General features: G+C 53.6%; 1 protein-coding gene across 3 annotated transcripts; it reads right to left on the bottom strand.

Moving 5' to 3' along the window:
- Nucleotides 1-564: 564 nt before the first annotated feature.
- TRIM50 (tripartite motif containing 50) lies at nucleotides 565-17,156 on the bottom strand. Of its 3 annotated transcripts, none has more exons than XM_047713849.1 (7): nucleotides 17,061-17,156; nucleotides 10,151-10,562; nucleotides 6,083-6,178; nucleotides 4,277-4,507; nucleotides 4,165-4,187; nucleotides 3,031-3,155; nucleotides 565-2,401 (listed from the first exon to the last, which is right to left on the bottom strand). In XM_047713849.1, exons 1-7 carry the CDS (start codon nucleotides 17,117-17,119, stop codon nucleotides 1,812-1,814), a joined length of 1,536 nt encoding a protein of 511 aa, XP_047569805.1. In that variant the 5' UTR covers nucleotides 17,120-17,156; the 3' UTR covers nucleotides 565-1,811. The 3 variants fall into 3 exon arrangements, with proteins under 3 accessions (XP_047569805.1, XP_047569806.1, XP_047569807.1); XM_047713850.1 differs by having other exon boundaries at nucleotides 4,165-4,184; XM_047713851.1 differs by lacking the exon at nucleotides 17,061-17,156 and adding an exon at nucleotides 11,158-11,957.
- Nucleotides 17,157-17,358: the final 202 nt, after the last annotated feature.

The raw sequence follows: 17,358 nt of genomic DNA, 5'->3' as shown, positions 1-17,358 counted from the left end.
AGCGAAACACACGGCGGAGTTACTGCGTGAGCGCACAGGTACACCACGGTGTCTGTCGGCATCCGGGGGCAGAGGCGAGCGCACGACGTGGCTGAGGTGAACTTAGGGGGTCTTTACAGAAGGATGGTTGGAGTTGAAGGAAACTAGAGGTGACGCTGTACTCAGGGCCGGGGACAGACAGCACCGCTCACTGCCAGGCCTGCAGGAACAGGAAGAGCAACAGAGGAAGGAGCCACCTGCCAAGGACCCTTAGGTGAGGAAAGCTGCCAGCCCACAGCCCAGCAGGCAGGAAACCCGAAAAACAAGCACCTTGAACTCCCTTTCCTGCCCTTGGATCTCCTGCCAGTCCCTCCCCTCCCCTGAACCCAACAGGAAGCCAGAGGGTTTTGATTCCATTGGGGCCAGTCTCCCAGGAGCGGGGAGGGAGAGTGGACATACAGGGCCGTGACCTTCAGCCAGGTCGTGGAATTGAAGAGCTGCACAGCCGAAAACCAGGTCTGCAAGGTGTCAGCCACCACCACCCAAGGTGTCAAACAGCAACTACCAAGGCCAAGGCCCAACAGATTCAGCCAGTAAAGATACAAGCACCTTTTAATTCAGACAGCTTCTTACTTCCATAGGTAGATTGGCCAAATGTGCCAGCTCCACGTGGTCCCTGGTGCCCACAACAGGAGGACTACGGCAGGGCGTGGGGACTTCCCGTGGCTGAGAAGCCCGTTCCAGACGCAGTTAAGCAGTTTTACGATCGATCGGTCTACAGCTCTACCCAGAGGGAGGCGGCACAGGAAGTTTCACACTTATCAGAGCCTGGAAGGCAACCTCTGCGGATGGTCCCCCATGGGATGAAGTCAGTGCCTCCCAAACCTCCCATCCTCCCAGGTTCCCAGAGGATCACTCAGGCTGCAGGTCAGGCCTCTGCCTGTGTGGCCCACGGGGGTAAGCGCCAGGGCCCAAGGACAGAGCGGTTCCCCAGGGAAGTCGCCCAGGCAGCTCCACAGAGCTCAGTGGCACAAGGCTTAGAACATCTCTAAAGCACCAGGTCTCAGATGACTCAGCCCAGAGGAGTTGGAGGACTCTTCCAACTTCCAGATTCTTGGGAGAGAACTCAGCTGTCCCAGCTTTGGTTTGGAGTGGGCACCATCAGCTGCGGCCATGAACAGATGGGGGCTCTGGGCCAGCTCCCATGTGCCCAGCAGCTTTTGGGGATAGGCCACCCCCCCCACAGGACCCTACTTGCTTCTGCCCTGAAGTGTTATTTCCCTCTCAACTAATGGAGAGGGGAGAGGGAGATCAGCAGAGGTATTTGAAGACAGCAGTAACGGGGTGACTGATGTGACCAACCACAGACCAGCTGGCCCAGGGTAGAGGGGACTTCCGGCTGACCAGAGGCTGGAGCTGATTTTAAAGACCTGAGCATAAACTAGTATGTGCGCAGAGCACTTAATATTTGCAAATCATTTCAAGAGAAAGAGAAGGTCATAATATCCCTAAGGTCATGATGACAAAGAGAAATGAGATGTGGGAACGTTTCCACCTTCTGTTGAAAGAGCACTGAGCAGAAGGCGTGGTTAGGAGGGATCGAGCGAAGCCGATCTTAACCCACAGACGCCACGGCCTGATTCTGCTGGTTAGTAAGCAGGTGAAGAATCCGGCAAAAAGGTTAATAAATGCGCCCCTGGCTGACAAGGAAGGAATTGGGGTCCTTTTCTTCTTATCATGAGATGTTTCCAGGAACAACAGGCAGGAAGACTTTTCCAAACAGTAAAGAATGTCGTCCGGGCTGGCTGAACCCAGCAGACCCACCAGCAGCCCTACAGCTTGGTGGGCTGCGGGGGGCTGAGGTGGGCAGGCCCGCTGGGCGGGGACAGCACCATCGGGAGGGTGTTGCTGCCCCTTTCGTGCCAGCACGTGTCCAGGATGGGGTAGAGCTTGCCCTGGAAGTCAGCCTGGAACGTGTAGAGCAGCCGCAGGTCGTCGGGGCGGTCAGCATCGAAGAAGGTGAGCTCCCCTCGTTCGTAGTGCAAGTAGACGCCGATGCGGTGCGGGTGGCCGGCCACAGGCAGGGGCACCCGGGGGCAGCCGAAGGCCTCATACACGCGGCCCTCCTTCAGGCCGATGAGCCACACGCCGTTCTCCGGGGACTTGCTCAGCTTGCCCTTGCGACTGGCCGTGCCCTTGATGACCCCCAGGCGCCAGTCGCTCTTGTTGCCCACCACGACCTCCCAGTAGTGGCGGCCCCAGGAGAAGCCCCGGCTGGCCAGGACGCACGTACTGTAGTCAAAGCGCTCCGGCTGGCTGGCCCGCCGCTGGGCCAGGAGGCCGCACTGCACCACCGTGTTGCCCTTGGAGAGTTCCAGGAGGGGGTGGGCGGTGGCAGGGTCTAGCTTGAGGGACTCTGGGGCTGAGAAAGATCAAAGAAGCATTCTTAAGCTACACAGAAGGCGGCACATGCCACCACAAAGAAGTCTGACTAGAAGCCCCGAGCTCCTCAGGGGAGGAACTGCAATGCCCCCCACCCCCGGTGTCTGAGCGCACTTCTAGGAAGGGGCCAGGCACAGAAGACGCAACCCTAAGGATGTCTGCTGAGCACATGAACAATTCCTGAAGGGTGGGAGAAATGGACTGCTGTGAGGGAGGCATTCTGGTTGAGGAAAAGGGCGTGCACCAGGGGCGCCTGAGTGGCTCAGCCCATTAAGTGTCCCACTCCTGATTTCGGCTCAGGTCATGGTCTCAGGGTGTGAGATCAAGCCCCATGTCAGGCTCCACGCTCAGCAGGGCGTCTGCTCGGGATTCTCGCTCTCTCCACCCCTCCCCCAACTTGAGAGCTTGCCCTTTAATAAAATCTTTAATTTTTTTTTTAATTACACAACTTGTCTTTAGCCAGTAAGAGTTGGAGCTGAGCTTGAACCCAGCATTTCTGGTGGAACCCCAAAGCCAAGCTCTCACCACTAACCCATGCAAATACCCTTCCAGTCTTCCGCGCGCCCCCTGCAGGGCAGTCCTCAGCAGAGAGAACAGACGGAGCCTCACCCGGCAGAACCTTTCGGAAGAGCCTCTTCCACACGGTCAGCTTGATGTCAGCCTGGTGGAGGCCTGGCTTGAAGGAGATGGGGCTGAAGGTGCCGTCCAGAGGCCGGGCCTGCTGGAGCTCTGCTCTGAGGGGGACAGTTCACCATGATGGCGGAGCTGCACGCCAACCCCACCCCTTCACCCTTACCCAAGTCCAACAAACCAGTCGCAGCTTGGCAGACTGTGCACTCGAGATGCCGGTCATTTCCTCTCCTCTACCCCGCCCTGAGCGCCTGCCCCCTTCCCGGAAGGAGAAACACTACACCAGGGCCCGCGGGCCCAAGACCAGGAGCATCGCCTAGGGGCTTGCTAGAAATGCAAACTTCTCAGGTCCCACCCCAGAGCTGCTGAATCAGAAAGTGACGCCTGGAGCCCTCCAGGCGGTCCTGACGCACACTAACATTTGAGGACCACTGCCCTACCTTCCCTACACTGGGCAACCCTGGCCCCTAGGCACAGCTGGAGCGCACACCTGCTCCCAACCAGCTTCACTGCCCATTCATTTACACCAACGTTCCTGACCCACCTTAAGACTGAAGGACATTTGAAAAACCACGGAGACTCTCCCAATCGGGGCCCGGGGAAGGCCAAGAACTGCATGGCTGTTCATTTCTCGGGACCGGAACACGGGTTCAATCCCTTCCCAGGAGCCATGGTTCAGGATTCGTGGCCCCTCCTTCCAGCTCTCGCCTCTCCCATTCGTTGCCCGTTCTGCCCTGCGGCAAACGTTTTATCCCAGCCCCACACCCCGCTTCACCTTTTCACGTGACCTTTCCCCACTCTGCTTGCCTGGTCAGCACCTGTCCTCTGCCCCAAGCCTGTCCACCTGTGCGTCAGCTCTGCCAATTCCCCCCACCCACAACCCCAGTCACCTTGTCCTGTTATTTCTGTAGCTTGTGTGGGCTTCTGTGGCTTTAGGTACCCACAGCGATGCAACCACAGTTCGCCATCTGCCGCCCATTGGTCTTTGAGAGCCTTAAAGGCAGGGTTCCCTGGGCTCAGGACAGAGCCCTAGGTGGGCAGTTGCCGCCAAGGCCCCGGTACGCGGAGAGGAGCCACCAGATCCAAGCTGAGAGCTCCCTCCGAGGTTATTACCTGGAGGCCACGGAGTGATACTTCTGGAAGACAAGACAGAAGGGTTACGGCATGGGGGAAGGTCTTGGGACCTGCGGGCCTCGGCATGGGGGACACTCCCTTGTCCACTCACCCGGATGAACTCGTGGTGACTCTCATTACTGAACTGCTCCAGGACGCGCTCGGCCTGGACCAGCCGCTCCTGAGTGCCCTGGGCCTGCTCTAGCTGCATGTCCAGGGAGGCCACGAGGCCGCGGGTGTGACCTTCCAACCCCTCCAGGCAGCGGGCCTTCTCCTCATCCACCAGGTGGTGCAGCTCCTGGAACTCACGACGAATCACCCAGCTGAAGATATCCGATTCATTCTGGGATGAGGAGGAGCTGGTCAAAGGTGGAGCCTCCACCAGAACCGCCCGGCTATGGCTGGCATCAGTGTCCCTAGGCCAGGGCAGCTGAGGCCTTCCTGGGCCTCCAGCTGGAGCTCCTTCTCGGAGTGGAGCTGCAGGGCTCACTCCTGCCTTGTGTTCGCACTGTGCCTGGGCCTCCCATGTGTGGCCGGGAGAGGGCAACAGAGGCAGAGGGAGGCTGGCCCCGGCTCCCCTTTCAAACACACTGGCTCTGCTCACATCGACCTTAACTACTGCACGTGCAAAGCAGTTTAGCTTCAGTACAGGATCCATAACTGAAAAAAGTCCGCGAGGCTCTGGGACAGCAGACTTTAGACAGTCGGATTCCGTGTGAGACCCTGAGTTCAGCCTCTACTGGGCACCTCTGAGGTGGGGCGGTTAACCGAGAAGATTCAGGGGACACTGGCCTTCTGCTCCTGTTTCACAACTGCCAGAAGAGCGGGGGCTCCACACGCCCCTGGACTGTGTGGATGGAACTTTCTGGGATTTGTCCTGCGAAGCTGGCCACCACCCGCCAACCTGCGCTTACGCCCAGGCGGGAAGAAGAATGTTGTTTGTGAGACTCCTGCACAAGTGACCTTGGGAGCCTGATTAGTGGACATGAGCTGGCTGTCGGGTCAGAAGTGGCCCTTCTGGTCCGGACACAAGAGCTGTAAACCCTGCCTTACATCCCCTCCAGCACCAGGCTGGGCTGGGCCCCTGGAACGGAATCTGGGGGAAGCGGCAAGCGCACCGAGCACGCAGAGACGGAAGCACACAGGAATGCAGCTTGCTCCAAACCGCACATTGGCGAACAAACGTTTAACTTCAGTTGCCCTATAAACACAGCCCTTGCGGGTATGGTCAGATGGAAATCTCACCCGCCGGCGGGCAGGATGCTCGGCCTAGGCCGCTCTATCGGGACTCCAGCCTGGCTGTCTCCACGGGGCCTCCCCAGCAAATGAGGCTGGATGTTTTAAGCACCCAGTGTAACTCTGTCTGATTCTCCTTTACGGACTACTATGCCCTCATCAATGTACAATTTCCCTTTTCTTCTTTCTGTTCCTACTAGATTTTTATACTCTCAATAAAGTGCCTTTTCTCTCTCAAAACTGAGAGCGTAGCTGCCGTGAGTCTTTTTCAGAACACTTCCCAGCCCAGTGTGCCTGTCACTCAGGAAAAGCAGAAAGCCACCAAGCCTTTCCACACCTCTGCTCCAAGGTACCAGGCGGGCACCACACACACCATCAAGGTCAAACGGACACTGAGGGAACGAGAGTCGTGCCCACACTTCGAGCTGTTTACCTCTGGGACTTAGGTTCTGTGTTATCTCATTCCCAAGGACACGAGGGACACGGCCAACTTGGACGGAGTCCTAACAATTGAGCTCATTCCCCTGAGGGGACTTGCCCTTTTCCCCACTCTGCCCTGGAAGGCTTTGAATCCCGGCTTTGCACGAAAGCATGGATTTCTGTGAAGAACGATGAAAACTGAGCTCCGCAGGAGAGGGAAGGCAGCCAGCCCCCGGGAAGGGTGCGGGGAAAGGGCACTCACGACAATGCGGGTCCGGTTGTTGCCCAGCTTGGCAATATGCTCGTCCACCTTCTTCTGCTCCTGCTTCAGGTTGGAGATGAGAGCCGCCAGCTCCTCCTGCAGGCGACGCACCACGGCCTGGTGAGCGCCCCCCTTCAGCTTCTCAGCTCTCTGGGGCCAGCCCCAGGCTTCACCCTTCCAGGGAGCATCCCGATGGCCGTAGGCACTCCCAGTGGAACCAGGGAAAGAGCTACCCAAGCACTCTTGACTCCAAAACAAGTTAGGATTATTCAAAATATTCTACACTGAGGGCAGGGATTACCCAGACAGAAAAGGATCTCCAGATCATCCCTCCTCAGGACACAGCGGCGGACGCTAAACACCGTCCACCTGGAAGGCACCACACAGCATCCAAGAGGGGCGATGAGCCGCCTGAAGCCGACGCTCCCTAAAGGGAATGCTGGCCATTGGGTACCCGCCAACCCAACTCCTGGTCACCTGGAGGTCTACAGTCAATGGACATTTGATCAAGACAGCACCAAAAGTTGGCCCCAAGGGAGGCCAGTCATGCATACAGTTGCCCAGCTTGTACCTGGGGATTCTCCACGCCCTATAAAGACCTGAATCCTTCCCTAGCAGACTTGGGCCCTGCCTGGATTTGGGGCCTCCCCGGGCTAAAGTAAACTCACTTCTCCTGGGCTTCCCTGGCCTCAAATCTAACAGTCCTAAGGGTTCGACCAGGACCACCCAGACCCCCATTCAGCTGCACTACTTAAAGGGAACCCTGCTGGTCTGTGCCCATGGAACATACATGGTCTCCAGCTTAGATAGTTCCAAGCAGAAATCAGCAGCAAGAGGAGTGCCTGGCTGGCTGAGTTGGAAGAACATGTGACTCTTGATCTCTTGGCTGTGAGTCCAAGCCCCACACTGGGTGCAGACATTATTTAAAAATAAATAGAAAGAAAGAGAGAGAGAGGAAGAGGAAGGGAGGGATGGACGGACAAACCAGCCACAAAATCCTTTCAGGAAAGGAGCTGAATAAAGAATAAAGCCAGGGGACACCTGAGAGGCTCAGTGGGTTGAGCCTCTGCCTTCAGCTCAGGTCATGATCTCAGGGTCCTGGGATCGAGCCCCGAATCAGGCTCCCTGCTCAGTGGGGAGCCTGCTTTCCCCTCTCCCTCTGCCGCTCCCCCTGCTTGTGGGCTCCTGCTCTCTGTCAAATAAATAAATAAAATCTTTTAAAAAGAAGAAGAAGAACGCCAGTGTAGGGTAAATGGACCCAGGGTCTTGCTCTGAATAATGAGGCATCAGATCTCACAGCAACCCAGGGACAGAATTCCAGTGGTAATTCTCCTGAGGCACAGAGAGATGAGATTAGTTCTTTTTGTCTTTGCCCACCAAACTGGGTCACCAGGAGAAGAAACAGAATCATACAAATAAACCACCTCAAGATCTCAATCAACAGGAGGAAAACAGGAACGTAGGAAAGGGATCCAATACAGGAACACGATTTTGTTGCATCACAGAGAAGTCTCGGGATCACAAACACCCACATCTAAAACCAGGCTCCAAGCCAGAAATGACGAAGCTACTGTGTGTTTCCCTCTTCCCTGGGCTAGTAAGACACGGGCTCGGTGTCACTCCTCTGCAATTTGGCTTCCACCTCTCACACTCTACTAAAGCTACTCTTGCCAAGATAAGCAATCCTTCCTGCTAAATCTAACAGGCTCTTTCCAGTCCTCAGCAGGCATTTCACACAAGTGATCTTGTTCTCATTAAAAGGCTCTGTTCTGATTTCCAGGAAGCTAGATTTAGCCATGTTCCTACTCTCTCTGTTGATTCTTTCTGTCCCTTTTGGGGTGCTCTACTTACCTGAATCTTTTTTTTTTTTAAGATTTTATTTATTTATTTATTTGATAGAGATCACAAGTAGGCAGAGAGGCAGGCAGAGAGAGAGGAGGAAGCTCCCGGTGGAGCAGAGAGCCCAATGTGGGGCTTGATCCCAGGACCCTGGGATCATGACCTGAGCTGAAGGCAAAGGCTTTAACCCACGGAGCCACCCAGGCGCCCCTACTTACCTGAATCTTAAACCCATCTTCCGTGTCTTCCCTGTCACGCTGCAGGCTCTTCTGGTGGGTCGTCTCCCCTCCTGCGGCTTCTATCACCGCCCGTATCTCATTACTCCCAGTCTCCTACCCATCCCCAGCCTCACTCTCCAGTCCACTCTCTGGCAGAGTGCTCGGACCACATCCCAACTCTGCTTAAAACCCTCCAGTGCCACCCCCAGCCAGGATGGTCCTCTGAATAAACTACAAATCCCTTCACATGTCACACAAGCCTTACCATGACCTGGCTTCCACGTACCCAACTCTCCCCTGAGCTCAAAGGAACAACTTACCATTTCTTAAACAGCCCTCCCTCCTGATCTCTTGCAGGACTGTCCTTACACAGGAAATGCTTTCCTCCCCTTTTTTTCCTCCTTTGCTTCAGGTCTTGGTTTAGCAGTCTGCTTCCTCCAGGAAACCTTCCCTGACCACCTGAGACCATGCAGGAGCTACATTTGAGACGGTCTCCCCATCACCTGTCCTTAACCCTGACAGTAGCACCCAACACATGCTATTGTCTGCCAGACTCCCAGGCTGTGAGCTCCCCCAGGGTGGGCCAAACCTCTTGCCCACTATTGTACCACGGGCTCTAGCACAACACTGAGCACACATTAGATGCCACGTAAACCTTTATGGGCAAGAGAGGCTGCTGGACGGCCACGCTAGCTGTGCGTGTTTCATACTTGTCTTCCAGGACTGGAGACGCAAACAGAGGCTCTCCCAGGGCGCTCAGCCAGGAACCCGTGGAACTCTGCCTTCAGATCTCCAGGCTCTTTCTTTTTCTGCCCCATCACCTGTATTTTGTCATTCCTGACCTTTACTCTCCCTCCCTCCCACTGTGCCAGATGCCCTCTAGCAACTCACTTCCAAGAATCCTTCCTGCCCTCCTTTGATCTGCTGGCAATGGGAAGAAAACTAGCCACAGTCTGAGTCCACACTCTGCCACTGACAAGCTGTATGACCTCACCTTCTCTGAGCCGGTCTCCTCATTTGCAACGTACAATGATAGATACCTCCACCCCCTTCATAAATCTTAAATCAACGTATTGACCTAAGACGGTATCATCATCATCATTCATCTTAAATGAGGACCTGCTAGATCTGAGGCGAAAGTCCACAAGGACAGGAATCCACTCTATCTTCAAATATGCTTTAAGCTTTTACTACGTGCTAGGCATGGCAGTAGGCATGAAAATACCTGAGGAGGGGCGCCTGAGCGGCTCCGTCAGTTAGGCAGCTGCCTTCTGCTCAGATCATGATCCCAGGGTCCTGGGTTCAAGCCCCACATTGGGATCCCTGCTCAGCAATGAGCTTCTCCCTCTCCCACTCCTCCTGCTTGTGTTCCCCCTCTCACTGTGTCTCTGTCAAATAAATAAATAAAATCTTTTTTAAAAAAAGAAAAAAGGGGCACCTGAGTGGCTCAGTGGGTTAAAACCTCTGCCTTCAGCTCGGGCCATGGTCCCAGGGTCCTGGGATCAAGGCCCGCATCAGGCTCTCCACTCAGCGGGGAGCCTGCTTCCTCCTCTCTCTCTCTGCCTGCCTCTCTGCCTGCTTGTGATCTCTGTCAAATAAATTTTTTAAAATCTTAAAAAAAAAAAAAAAAAAAAAGGAAGAAAGAGAAAGAAAAAACCCAAGGAAACAAAACAAAGCACTTGCCCTCATGTGTCTTCTGGGGAGCACTCAAAATATGAACGAGAGCTACCAGGAAAAACCGAGCAAGGGAAGGGGCTAGCACTTGACAGGGGACTATCACGCAGGCCAGGAGTCCCCAGCTCCCGGAGCCTGGAGCAGCTGCTCAGAACATGACGGACGGACGGACGCTCTACGAGCTCTGCCGCAGCAGAGGGCTGGAGGGATCCGGCATCTTGGCCCGGGACCTTTCTGTGCCAGGCAATGGTTCCAGAGAGGGCAGGAGCTGGACTCAGTGTCCCTGTACCACCAGCACCTGCCACCCTCCCCCGCTCACAGCAGCCTCACTACCCACCTTCATGCGGCTGTAGACTGTGGAGACGGGTGTGACACGGTGATGCTGGTGGGAGCCCAGCAGGCCACAGAGGCCACAGATGAGCTCCTGGTCCCTCTCACAGAAGAGGCTGAGCGGGTTCCGGTGGTGCTCACAGACCTTGGGCTCTGGGTCCCCAGGGAACTGTAAGGCTTCAATCACCCGTGCCAGGGACACGTTGGGCGGGGGGCTGCTGCTATCCACCTCCTGTCGGCACACTGGGCAGCGGAGCTCTGAGTCCAGGTGGCGGGACAGGGACACCAGGCAGCCCTTGCAGTAGGAGTGGCCACACGGCAGCATCATGGGCTCCTTGAAGACCTCAAGGCAGATGGGGCACTGAAGGCGGTCCTCTAGTGCGGGCACGCTCACCTGCCCCGCCATCCACCGTACCCGGCTAGAAGAGAGGGCAACTTTCTCAAGCCTGCTCCCTCCACCCCCTGGGGCCCCATCTCCAGGCAAGTTCCCCTGGAAATTAGACTGCCACAGGCGCTCCAGTCCTGGATTCCAAACCCCGATGACTGGGTCTGTTTTCTGTCTCTAAAGCAAAGGGCTTAATTAGGGGAAACTCACTTGGAAATATAGGATTCTACATTTTCCACCCAGATTTGGAGGTAAACACAAAAAGGGCGGTCTTCAAGGTCATCTGGAGTGTACCAACAACATGCCCTCCAGCTACACAGACCCAGAAATGGACAGCAAAAGCAAGCCAAGGTCCTTCCCACATTCTAGATCAGTTCTCAAACTGGAGAGCAGCTGTTGGAGGCGCAGTTAAGAGACCCCTGAGTCGCCCCTTCACATATTTCCAGTGAGCCCCAGAAATCTGCATTTATAACAAACACCCCCCAGGTCATTCTAAAGCAGAGACTGCGGTCTTAGCCACACTGTTCTGGAGAACCTGAGACCCTGTGAAAGCTGACTGGCACTGAGAGGAGAGAAGTGTCAAGACAGAGCCAGCAGCAGACCTAGGGAGAGCCCCCACAATGAACTACCTGCTTTCTCAGAATCCGTGGAGATGTCCCCCAGATCTGCTCGGTTTGTTTCTTCTTGTCCAGATGGGGCAGAGGCACTAAGAGTTGTAGGAACTGGAGCTGAACACCTGCTCCACCCTGAGTCTCTACTCCTTTCCTCCCCCTTTCCCAGCAACACCCCTGCGTCCTCAAGGTCACTCAGAATCAGGTGGACGCCGGGCCACATCACGGGATTTGGGAAGCAGCGTCCTTTCGGCCAGCAACGCTGATAATTCCAACATGCAGGTGCTCACCTTGACCACGGTTTGAGGAAGGGGGGAGACTGAGTGGGCCCCCAGCCACACCTTACAGACCCCAAACAGGAATGGACTCATGCTTTGACACAATTCTTTCTGAATCTGTTTTTGAGGGTATTTTTATATACTTTTTGAGACGGAAGCTCTATAAAGGGCGCAAATCTTAACCACATGCTTGATGTACACATTACAATGTATACTCACCCTCAACATCAACATACAAATGCTTCCAGCACCCACAAGGCACTCTATGTGCTCCCCAGTCAGAACCCAGGATAGCTACTAAACTGATTCTTATCATCACAGATTGGCGTAGCCTGGTTTTGAATTTCAAATAAACAGAATTACCCAGTATGTGCTTCCTTTACTCACTTCCTTTGCTCAATATTACTGAATTACCAACTTTTTATATAAAGTCTTTCAAAGATTTAGAAATTTGATGACATTTCTTTAAATAATCAGTAAATATTATAGCCTTAACATACTATGCAAAGCATGGTACTGTGGTAAAAATTATTGATTGGGAAAAAAGGTGGGAGTGGGTCTCTCGGATAATTAAGAAACAAGAACTCTGGGATGCCTGGGTGGTTCACTCAATTAAAGCCCCTGCCTTCGGCTAAGGTCATGATCCCAGAGTCCTGGGATCGAGTCCCACATAGGACTCCTTTATGAGCAGGGAACCAGCTTCTCCCGGTGCCTGCTGTTCCCCCTGCGTGTATATTCTCTCTGACAAATAAATAAATAAAATCTTAAGAAAAAAAAAAAAAGAAAAAGAAACAAAAGCCCTAAGGGTACCTACATGGCTCATTCGGTTAAGCCTCTGACTCTTAGTTCTGAGTCAGATCATGATCTCATGGGTCCTGGGATCAAGCCCTGCGTCAGGCTCACATTCAGCAGGGAGTCTGCCTGGGGATTCACCCCCCTCTGCCCCTCCCCACACTTGTATGCACTCTCTCTAAAAATAAATCTTGTTTTTATTTTTTGTAAAGATTTTATTTGTCAGAGACAGAGAGCGAGCACAAGCAAGGGGAATGGCAGGCAGAGGGAGAAGCAGGCTCCCCGCTGAGCAAGAAGCCCAGTGCAGGACACAGTCTCTGGACCCTGGGATCATGACCTAATGAAGGAAGACACTTAACCGACTAAGCCACCCAAACATCTCAATAAATCAATCTTTAAAAAGAAAGTGGGGCGCCTGGGTGGCTCAGTAGGTTGAGCCTCTGCCTTCGGTTCGGGTCGTCGTCTCGGGCTCCTGGGACTGAGCCCTGCATCTGGCTCTCTGCTCGGCAGGGAGCCTGCTTCCCCCATCTACCTGCCTCTATCCCTACTTGTGATCTCTGTCAGATGAATGAATAAAATCTTAAAAAAAAAAAAGAAAAAGAAAAGAAAGAGGAGCACATGGGTGGCTCAGTTGTCTTTAAGCGTCTTCAGCTCAGGTCATGATCGCAGGGACTTGGGATTGAGCCCCATGTCAAGCCCAGGGGTAGGGGCCTACTTCTTCCTCTACATGTGCCCCTCTGCCCATATCATGTGCATGCAAGCTCTCTTTTTCTCTCTTAAATGAATATGAAATCTTAAAAAAAAGAACAGTTTAGATGAATAAAAAGGAAGGAAGGAAGGAAGAAGAGCTCTAGACCTGCAGGAACAACCCCCATAGGCCTAAGCATTCCTGTCTGCCCGCGGGGGCAGTCTCTAGTCCATGACAAGCAAGTCCAAGGTCCGGCACAAGCATCCAGAAAGCTGATTTATTAATTTAACAGATATTTATTGAGCACCTATTATATACCAAGCACCAAGCTGAGCACTAGGGAGACATCAGAGAACAAGATCAATGAGGTTTCTGTCCTTTCAGAAGCTGTAATATTACGGTAGTAAGAGTGAAACAGGATCACAAATAAGACAACATCATAGTATCAGATGCTAGGCAGGAAGTAAACGGTGCAGTGAACAAAAAGGGCAGGAGGTAACGGGTTGAGAGATGCTTAGAAAGGGGCAGGGCAGTGTCTTTGAGGATGGACGGTTGAGCTGAGGCCTGAAGGATTCAAAGATGCCAGCTACTGAGAAGACCACAGGACATACCAGGCAATGGGCAGCAAATGCAAAGCCTCCGAGGCTAGAAAGAGTTCAGTACGTATAAGCTACACTAGAGAGGAGACCTGAGTAGCTGGACCGTAGTGAGAGGGAACGCCAGGAGAGGTCAGCGGGGTGGCCAGAGAGGGCCCCATAGAAGAGAGCGACAAGGTTTAGATTTAATTTCAAGGGCGGGGCACCTGGGCAGCTCAGTCAGTTAACTGACTCTCCATCTCAGCTCAGGCCTTGATCTCAGGGTCATGAATTTGAGCCCTGTGTTGAGGCCCAGCATGAAGCCTACTTAAATGAAAATAATAATAATAATAGTAATCATAAATGTCAAGGGCAGTGGGAGCCACTGGAGGACTTTAAAGCAAAGGAATATCACCTGACTTGTATTTTTAAACCACCACTCTGGCCACTGCGTGGATACACAGTAGCTTTAGCACCTGGGTGGGTAGACAGTGAAGCCTAATACATAAAATTTTGATCAAGGTGAAACAGTAGGTGGGAAGATCTAGAGTCAGACACCTGAGGACATCCAGGTGGAGCAACTGACGAGCCCTGGTCTGAAGACCTCGGCAAGCAGAATCACCCAGAGGGCTTGTGAAAACACAAGCTTCTGACTTCTCGCCAGTTCCTGATTCAGGAGCACAGGGGTGGGCTCAAGAATTTGCATTTGTCGGGGCACCTGGGTGGCTCAGTGGGTTAAAGCCTCTGCCTTCGGCTCAGGTCATGATCCCAGGGTCCTGGGATGGAGCTCCGCAGGGAGCCTGCTTCCTCCCCTCTCTCTCTCTCTGCCTGCCTCTCTGCCTACTTGTGATATCTCTCTCTCTGTCAAATAAATAAAATCTTAAAAAAAAAAAATAGAATTCGCATTTGTAACAAGTTTCCCGACAACCCTGGTGCTGTCTGGGAACTACACTTTAAGAACCACTGAAAAAGGCAACTGGGCACAGGAGCCCGGTGCTCTGGCGCTCGGGGGAGGCTCTAGGCTGGGCCGGTATATGCTACCTGTTTAAGTACATCACATACTTAAACTTGTGGGAATGGCTAGGATCTCTCTGGGGTTAAGAACAGAGAAGGGCAAGCTTCTGAGAACAGAGCCCAGAGATAGCTACTGTGTAGATAGATCAGGAAGAACAGCGTGAATTGAAAAGATACAGCTGGTAAGGTAGGAGTATACAATCACCAGGAAGCAGATCCATATGACCCCTTAACAGTAGGAAACTTTTGGGACTCCTTACTAGCAGGGAACTGGATGGCTCAGCTGGTTAAGGGCCCAACTTCTGATTTCAGCTCAGATCATAGTCTCAGGGTCCTGAGACTGAGCCCTGCATTGGGTTCCATGCTCAGTGGGGAGGGGCCGGGGGATTCTCACTCTCCCTCTGCCCCTCCCCATCTTTCTCTAAAAATAAATGTTTTTTAAATAAAAAAAAATTAAAAAAAAAAAAAAAAGACCAGCAGAGAACTTTCCTGGGCGAGAGTCAGGAAGGCATGAAGAGTTGTCAAGAGGATTCAGAGCATGAGAAGAGTCAGCACGCTGCTGCTAACTGACCTGTAGGGAGCCCAGGGGCAAGGGCAGGAGAACGGGCCTCTAGGAGCTAAATGTGGCCCCGGGCTGATAACTGCCAAGGATGTAGGGACCTCAAGTGTAGAGCTCTAAATCTGGATTTATTAACATGGATGGGCTTCAAGTTCTTCCCGCAGAACCCCTATTAAGGCTGTCTTGAGTCCAGTGGGACTCTTGTCAGACTTCTCACCTACAGAACTGGCGATAAATAGGTAAGATCATAAATACCTATTACTCTAAACAGCTAGTTTTCTGGTAATTGATTGTGACGATGACAGGAAACTAATATAGAAAAGAAAAAAGCGTTCAAGGAGAGATCAGCGTCATCAAACACTGACAAGAGTCCAGTAATCTGTGGATAAAGAGGCGTCTTACCCATGACGGCATTTGGTGCAGTGTTGGTGACACGGCGTTGGGACAAGTGGTACTGAAGTGGGTTAAAGAGAAAATGAATGATGGACATACAATGGTTGAGAAAGCCTTCGAAGCAACTCTTGAGAAACGTTTTTCCGTGAAGAGCAAGAAACGGGGCCACCTTTGAGACGTAGGATAAAGGAGGCTTATTTAAGGAGGGACGTTTTAGGACACATCTAAGCTGAAGAAACAACCTAGTAGTCAAGGCAAGACTGGAGCAGGAGAGACAGGCGACCTCTCAATCCTGGAGCAGGCAAGCAAAGAACGACCCCAGGGAACAAGCTGGAGGGGGCGGGGGGCGGGGCCATCCTTGCTTTGCACCCCCATGAATAAGGAAAGGGTTAAGGTCGGCAGGGAGACATAGGGGGTCCCTGGCAAACTGCTCCTGGCAGGCAGAAGCGCTGAGCCAGAGTGAACAAGAGATAAGGAAACAGACCACCCACCCGGCCCTAAATGTTAGGGAGTATTTTTCTTTGGCAGCTACAGGGTAACCCTAGAAAATGACCAAACCTCAAACAATTAAGTCATTAAGGGTGTTCTCAAGAGTCCACGCTCAGGGGCGCCTGGGTGGCTCAGTGGGTTAAAGCCTCTGCCTTTGGCTCAGGTCATGATCTCAGGGTCCTGGGGTCGAGCCCCGAATCCGGCTTTCCGGTCAGCGGAGAGCCTGCTTCCCTCTCTCTCTCTGCCTGCCTCTCTGCCTACTTGTGATCTCTGTCCGTCGAATAAATACATAAAACCTTTAAAAGCAAAAATAGTAATAAGGAAGTAAATAGATTCTAAGTAGAGTCTTTTAGAAGATAAATCCGTAAAAAACACACTTTCGCTTCACTTCAACCCTTTCGTATCCACAAGATTCCTTCTTCCCCTCGGTGAGACAAGAACCCTGCAATCCCCTAACACCCAGGGAACAAGTCCGGATTTTGTGGACTTACGACGGGAAATGAGAGGAATGTCACCTTGTTTTCTCACGAACTGGGCATTTCGACTTTATTTATTTATTTAGGATTGTATTCATCTATTTGCCCGAGAGAGACACAGCGAGAGAGGGAACGCAGGCAGGGGGAGTGGGAGAGGGAGAAGCCGGCTTCCTGCCCGGCAGGGAGCAGGATGCCGACAGGCGCCCCTGGCTTTTGGACTTTAAAGACCTGTCTGCGCCTAAATGTATCCGATACAAGGAGGAAGACAGGAAAAGCGGGAAAGGGGAGATAACCCTCTTCGGTGGGGCCTGACGGCGTCCGGCAGCAGACCGTTTCTGGAACCTTGTCCTCCCCAGCGCGCTCTCGTCAGGGGCCCTGGAAGCCCCTGTCCCCGGTTCCCCCCCACCCCCACCAGAAGACCCAGGTGGCCCATGTCCCGCGCCATCCCACAGGTCCCCGCCAGGGGCTCCCCCTCGCACAACTTTCCCGGTGGCACGCCCCTGCACGCTCTCCCGCCCCCGTCACGCGCCTTCTCACTCTGCGCCTCCCAGCCCCGCGCCCCTTCTCATTCCCTACATCCACCCCCATGAACCCTATCTTGCCACAGGCCAACCCTTCCCGTTCCCCATCGCGCCTCAGGCCGTCGCCTCCACCTACCACCTCACGAGCCACACGTCTCCAGCCAGGCGCCCGGCACGCCCCGCCACAAGGCCCATCACGCTCCGCGCGTCGCCGCTGCGTCTCCCATCATGCTTCGCGCCCCCCCCCACGCGCCAGCTACACCTCCCCCCACCCCCCGCCCAAGCGGAAGTCCCCTTCGTGTGCGCCGTCAGCTCACTGCGACCCCCACGTGCTCCATCTCACACAGCAGGTCCCCATGCTGTGCCCCATCATGGCCTGCCTGACCCTCTCACAAGCTCTTTCACGCTCCCCGCGTTCCCACCACGTGCCCCAT

This window comes from Lutra lutra, chromosome 18 (assembly GCF_902655055.1).
Source record: "Lutra lutra chromosome 18, mLutLut1.2, whole genome shotgun sequence".
In the NCBI taxonomy this organism is placed as follows: Eukaryota; Metazoa; Chordata; class Mammalia; order Carnivora; family Mustelidae; genus Lutra; species Lutra lutra.
The sequence above is the reverse complement of the archived record's forward strand: the minus strand, read 5'-3'. Positions and strand labels throughout refer to the sequence as shown.

Bases quoted from the DNA above. Each gene is read 5' to 3' on its own strand.
- TRIM50 (XM_047713849.1), bottom strand. From the start codon at position 17,119: ATGGGCCTTGTGGCGGGGCGTGCCGGGCGCCTGGCTGGAGACGTGTGG. The intron at 4,508-6,082 runs GTGAGTGCCCTT...TCCTCATCCCAG, and splicing joins ACAACCGGACCCGCATTGTC to AATGAATCGGATATCTTCAG. The intron at 3,156-4,164 runs GTAATAACCTCG...TGTCCCCCTCAG, and splicing joins TATCACTCCGTGGCCTCCAG to AGCAGAGCTCCAGCAGGCCC.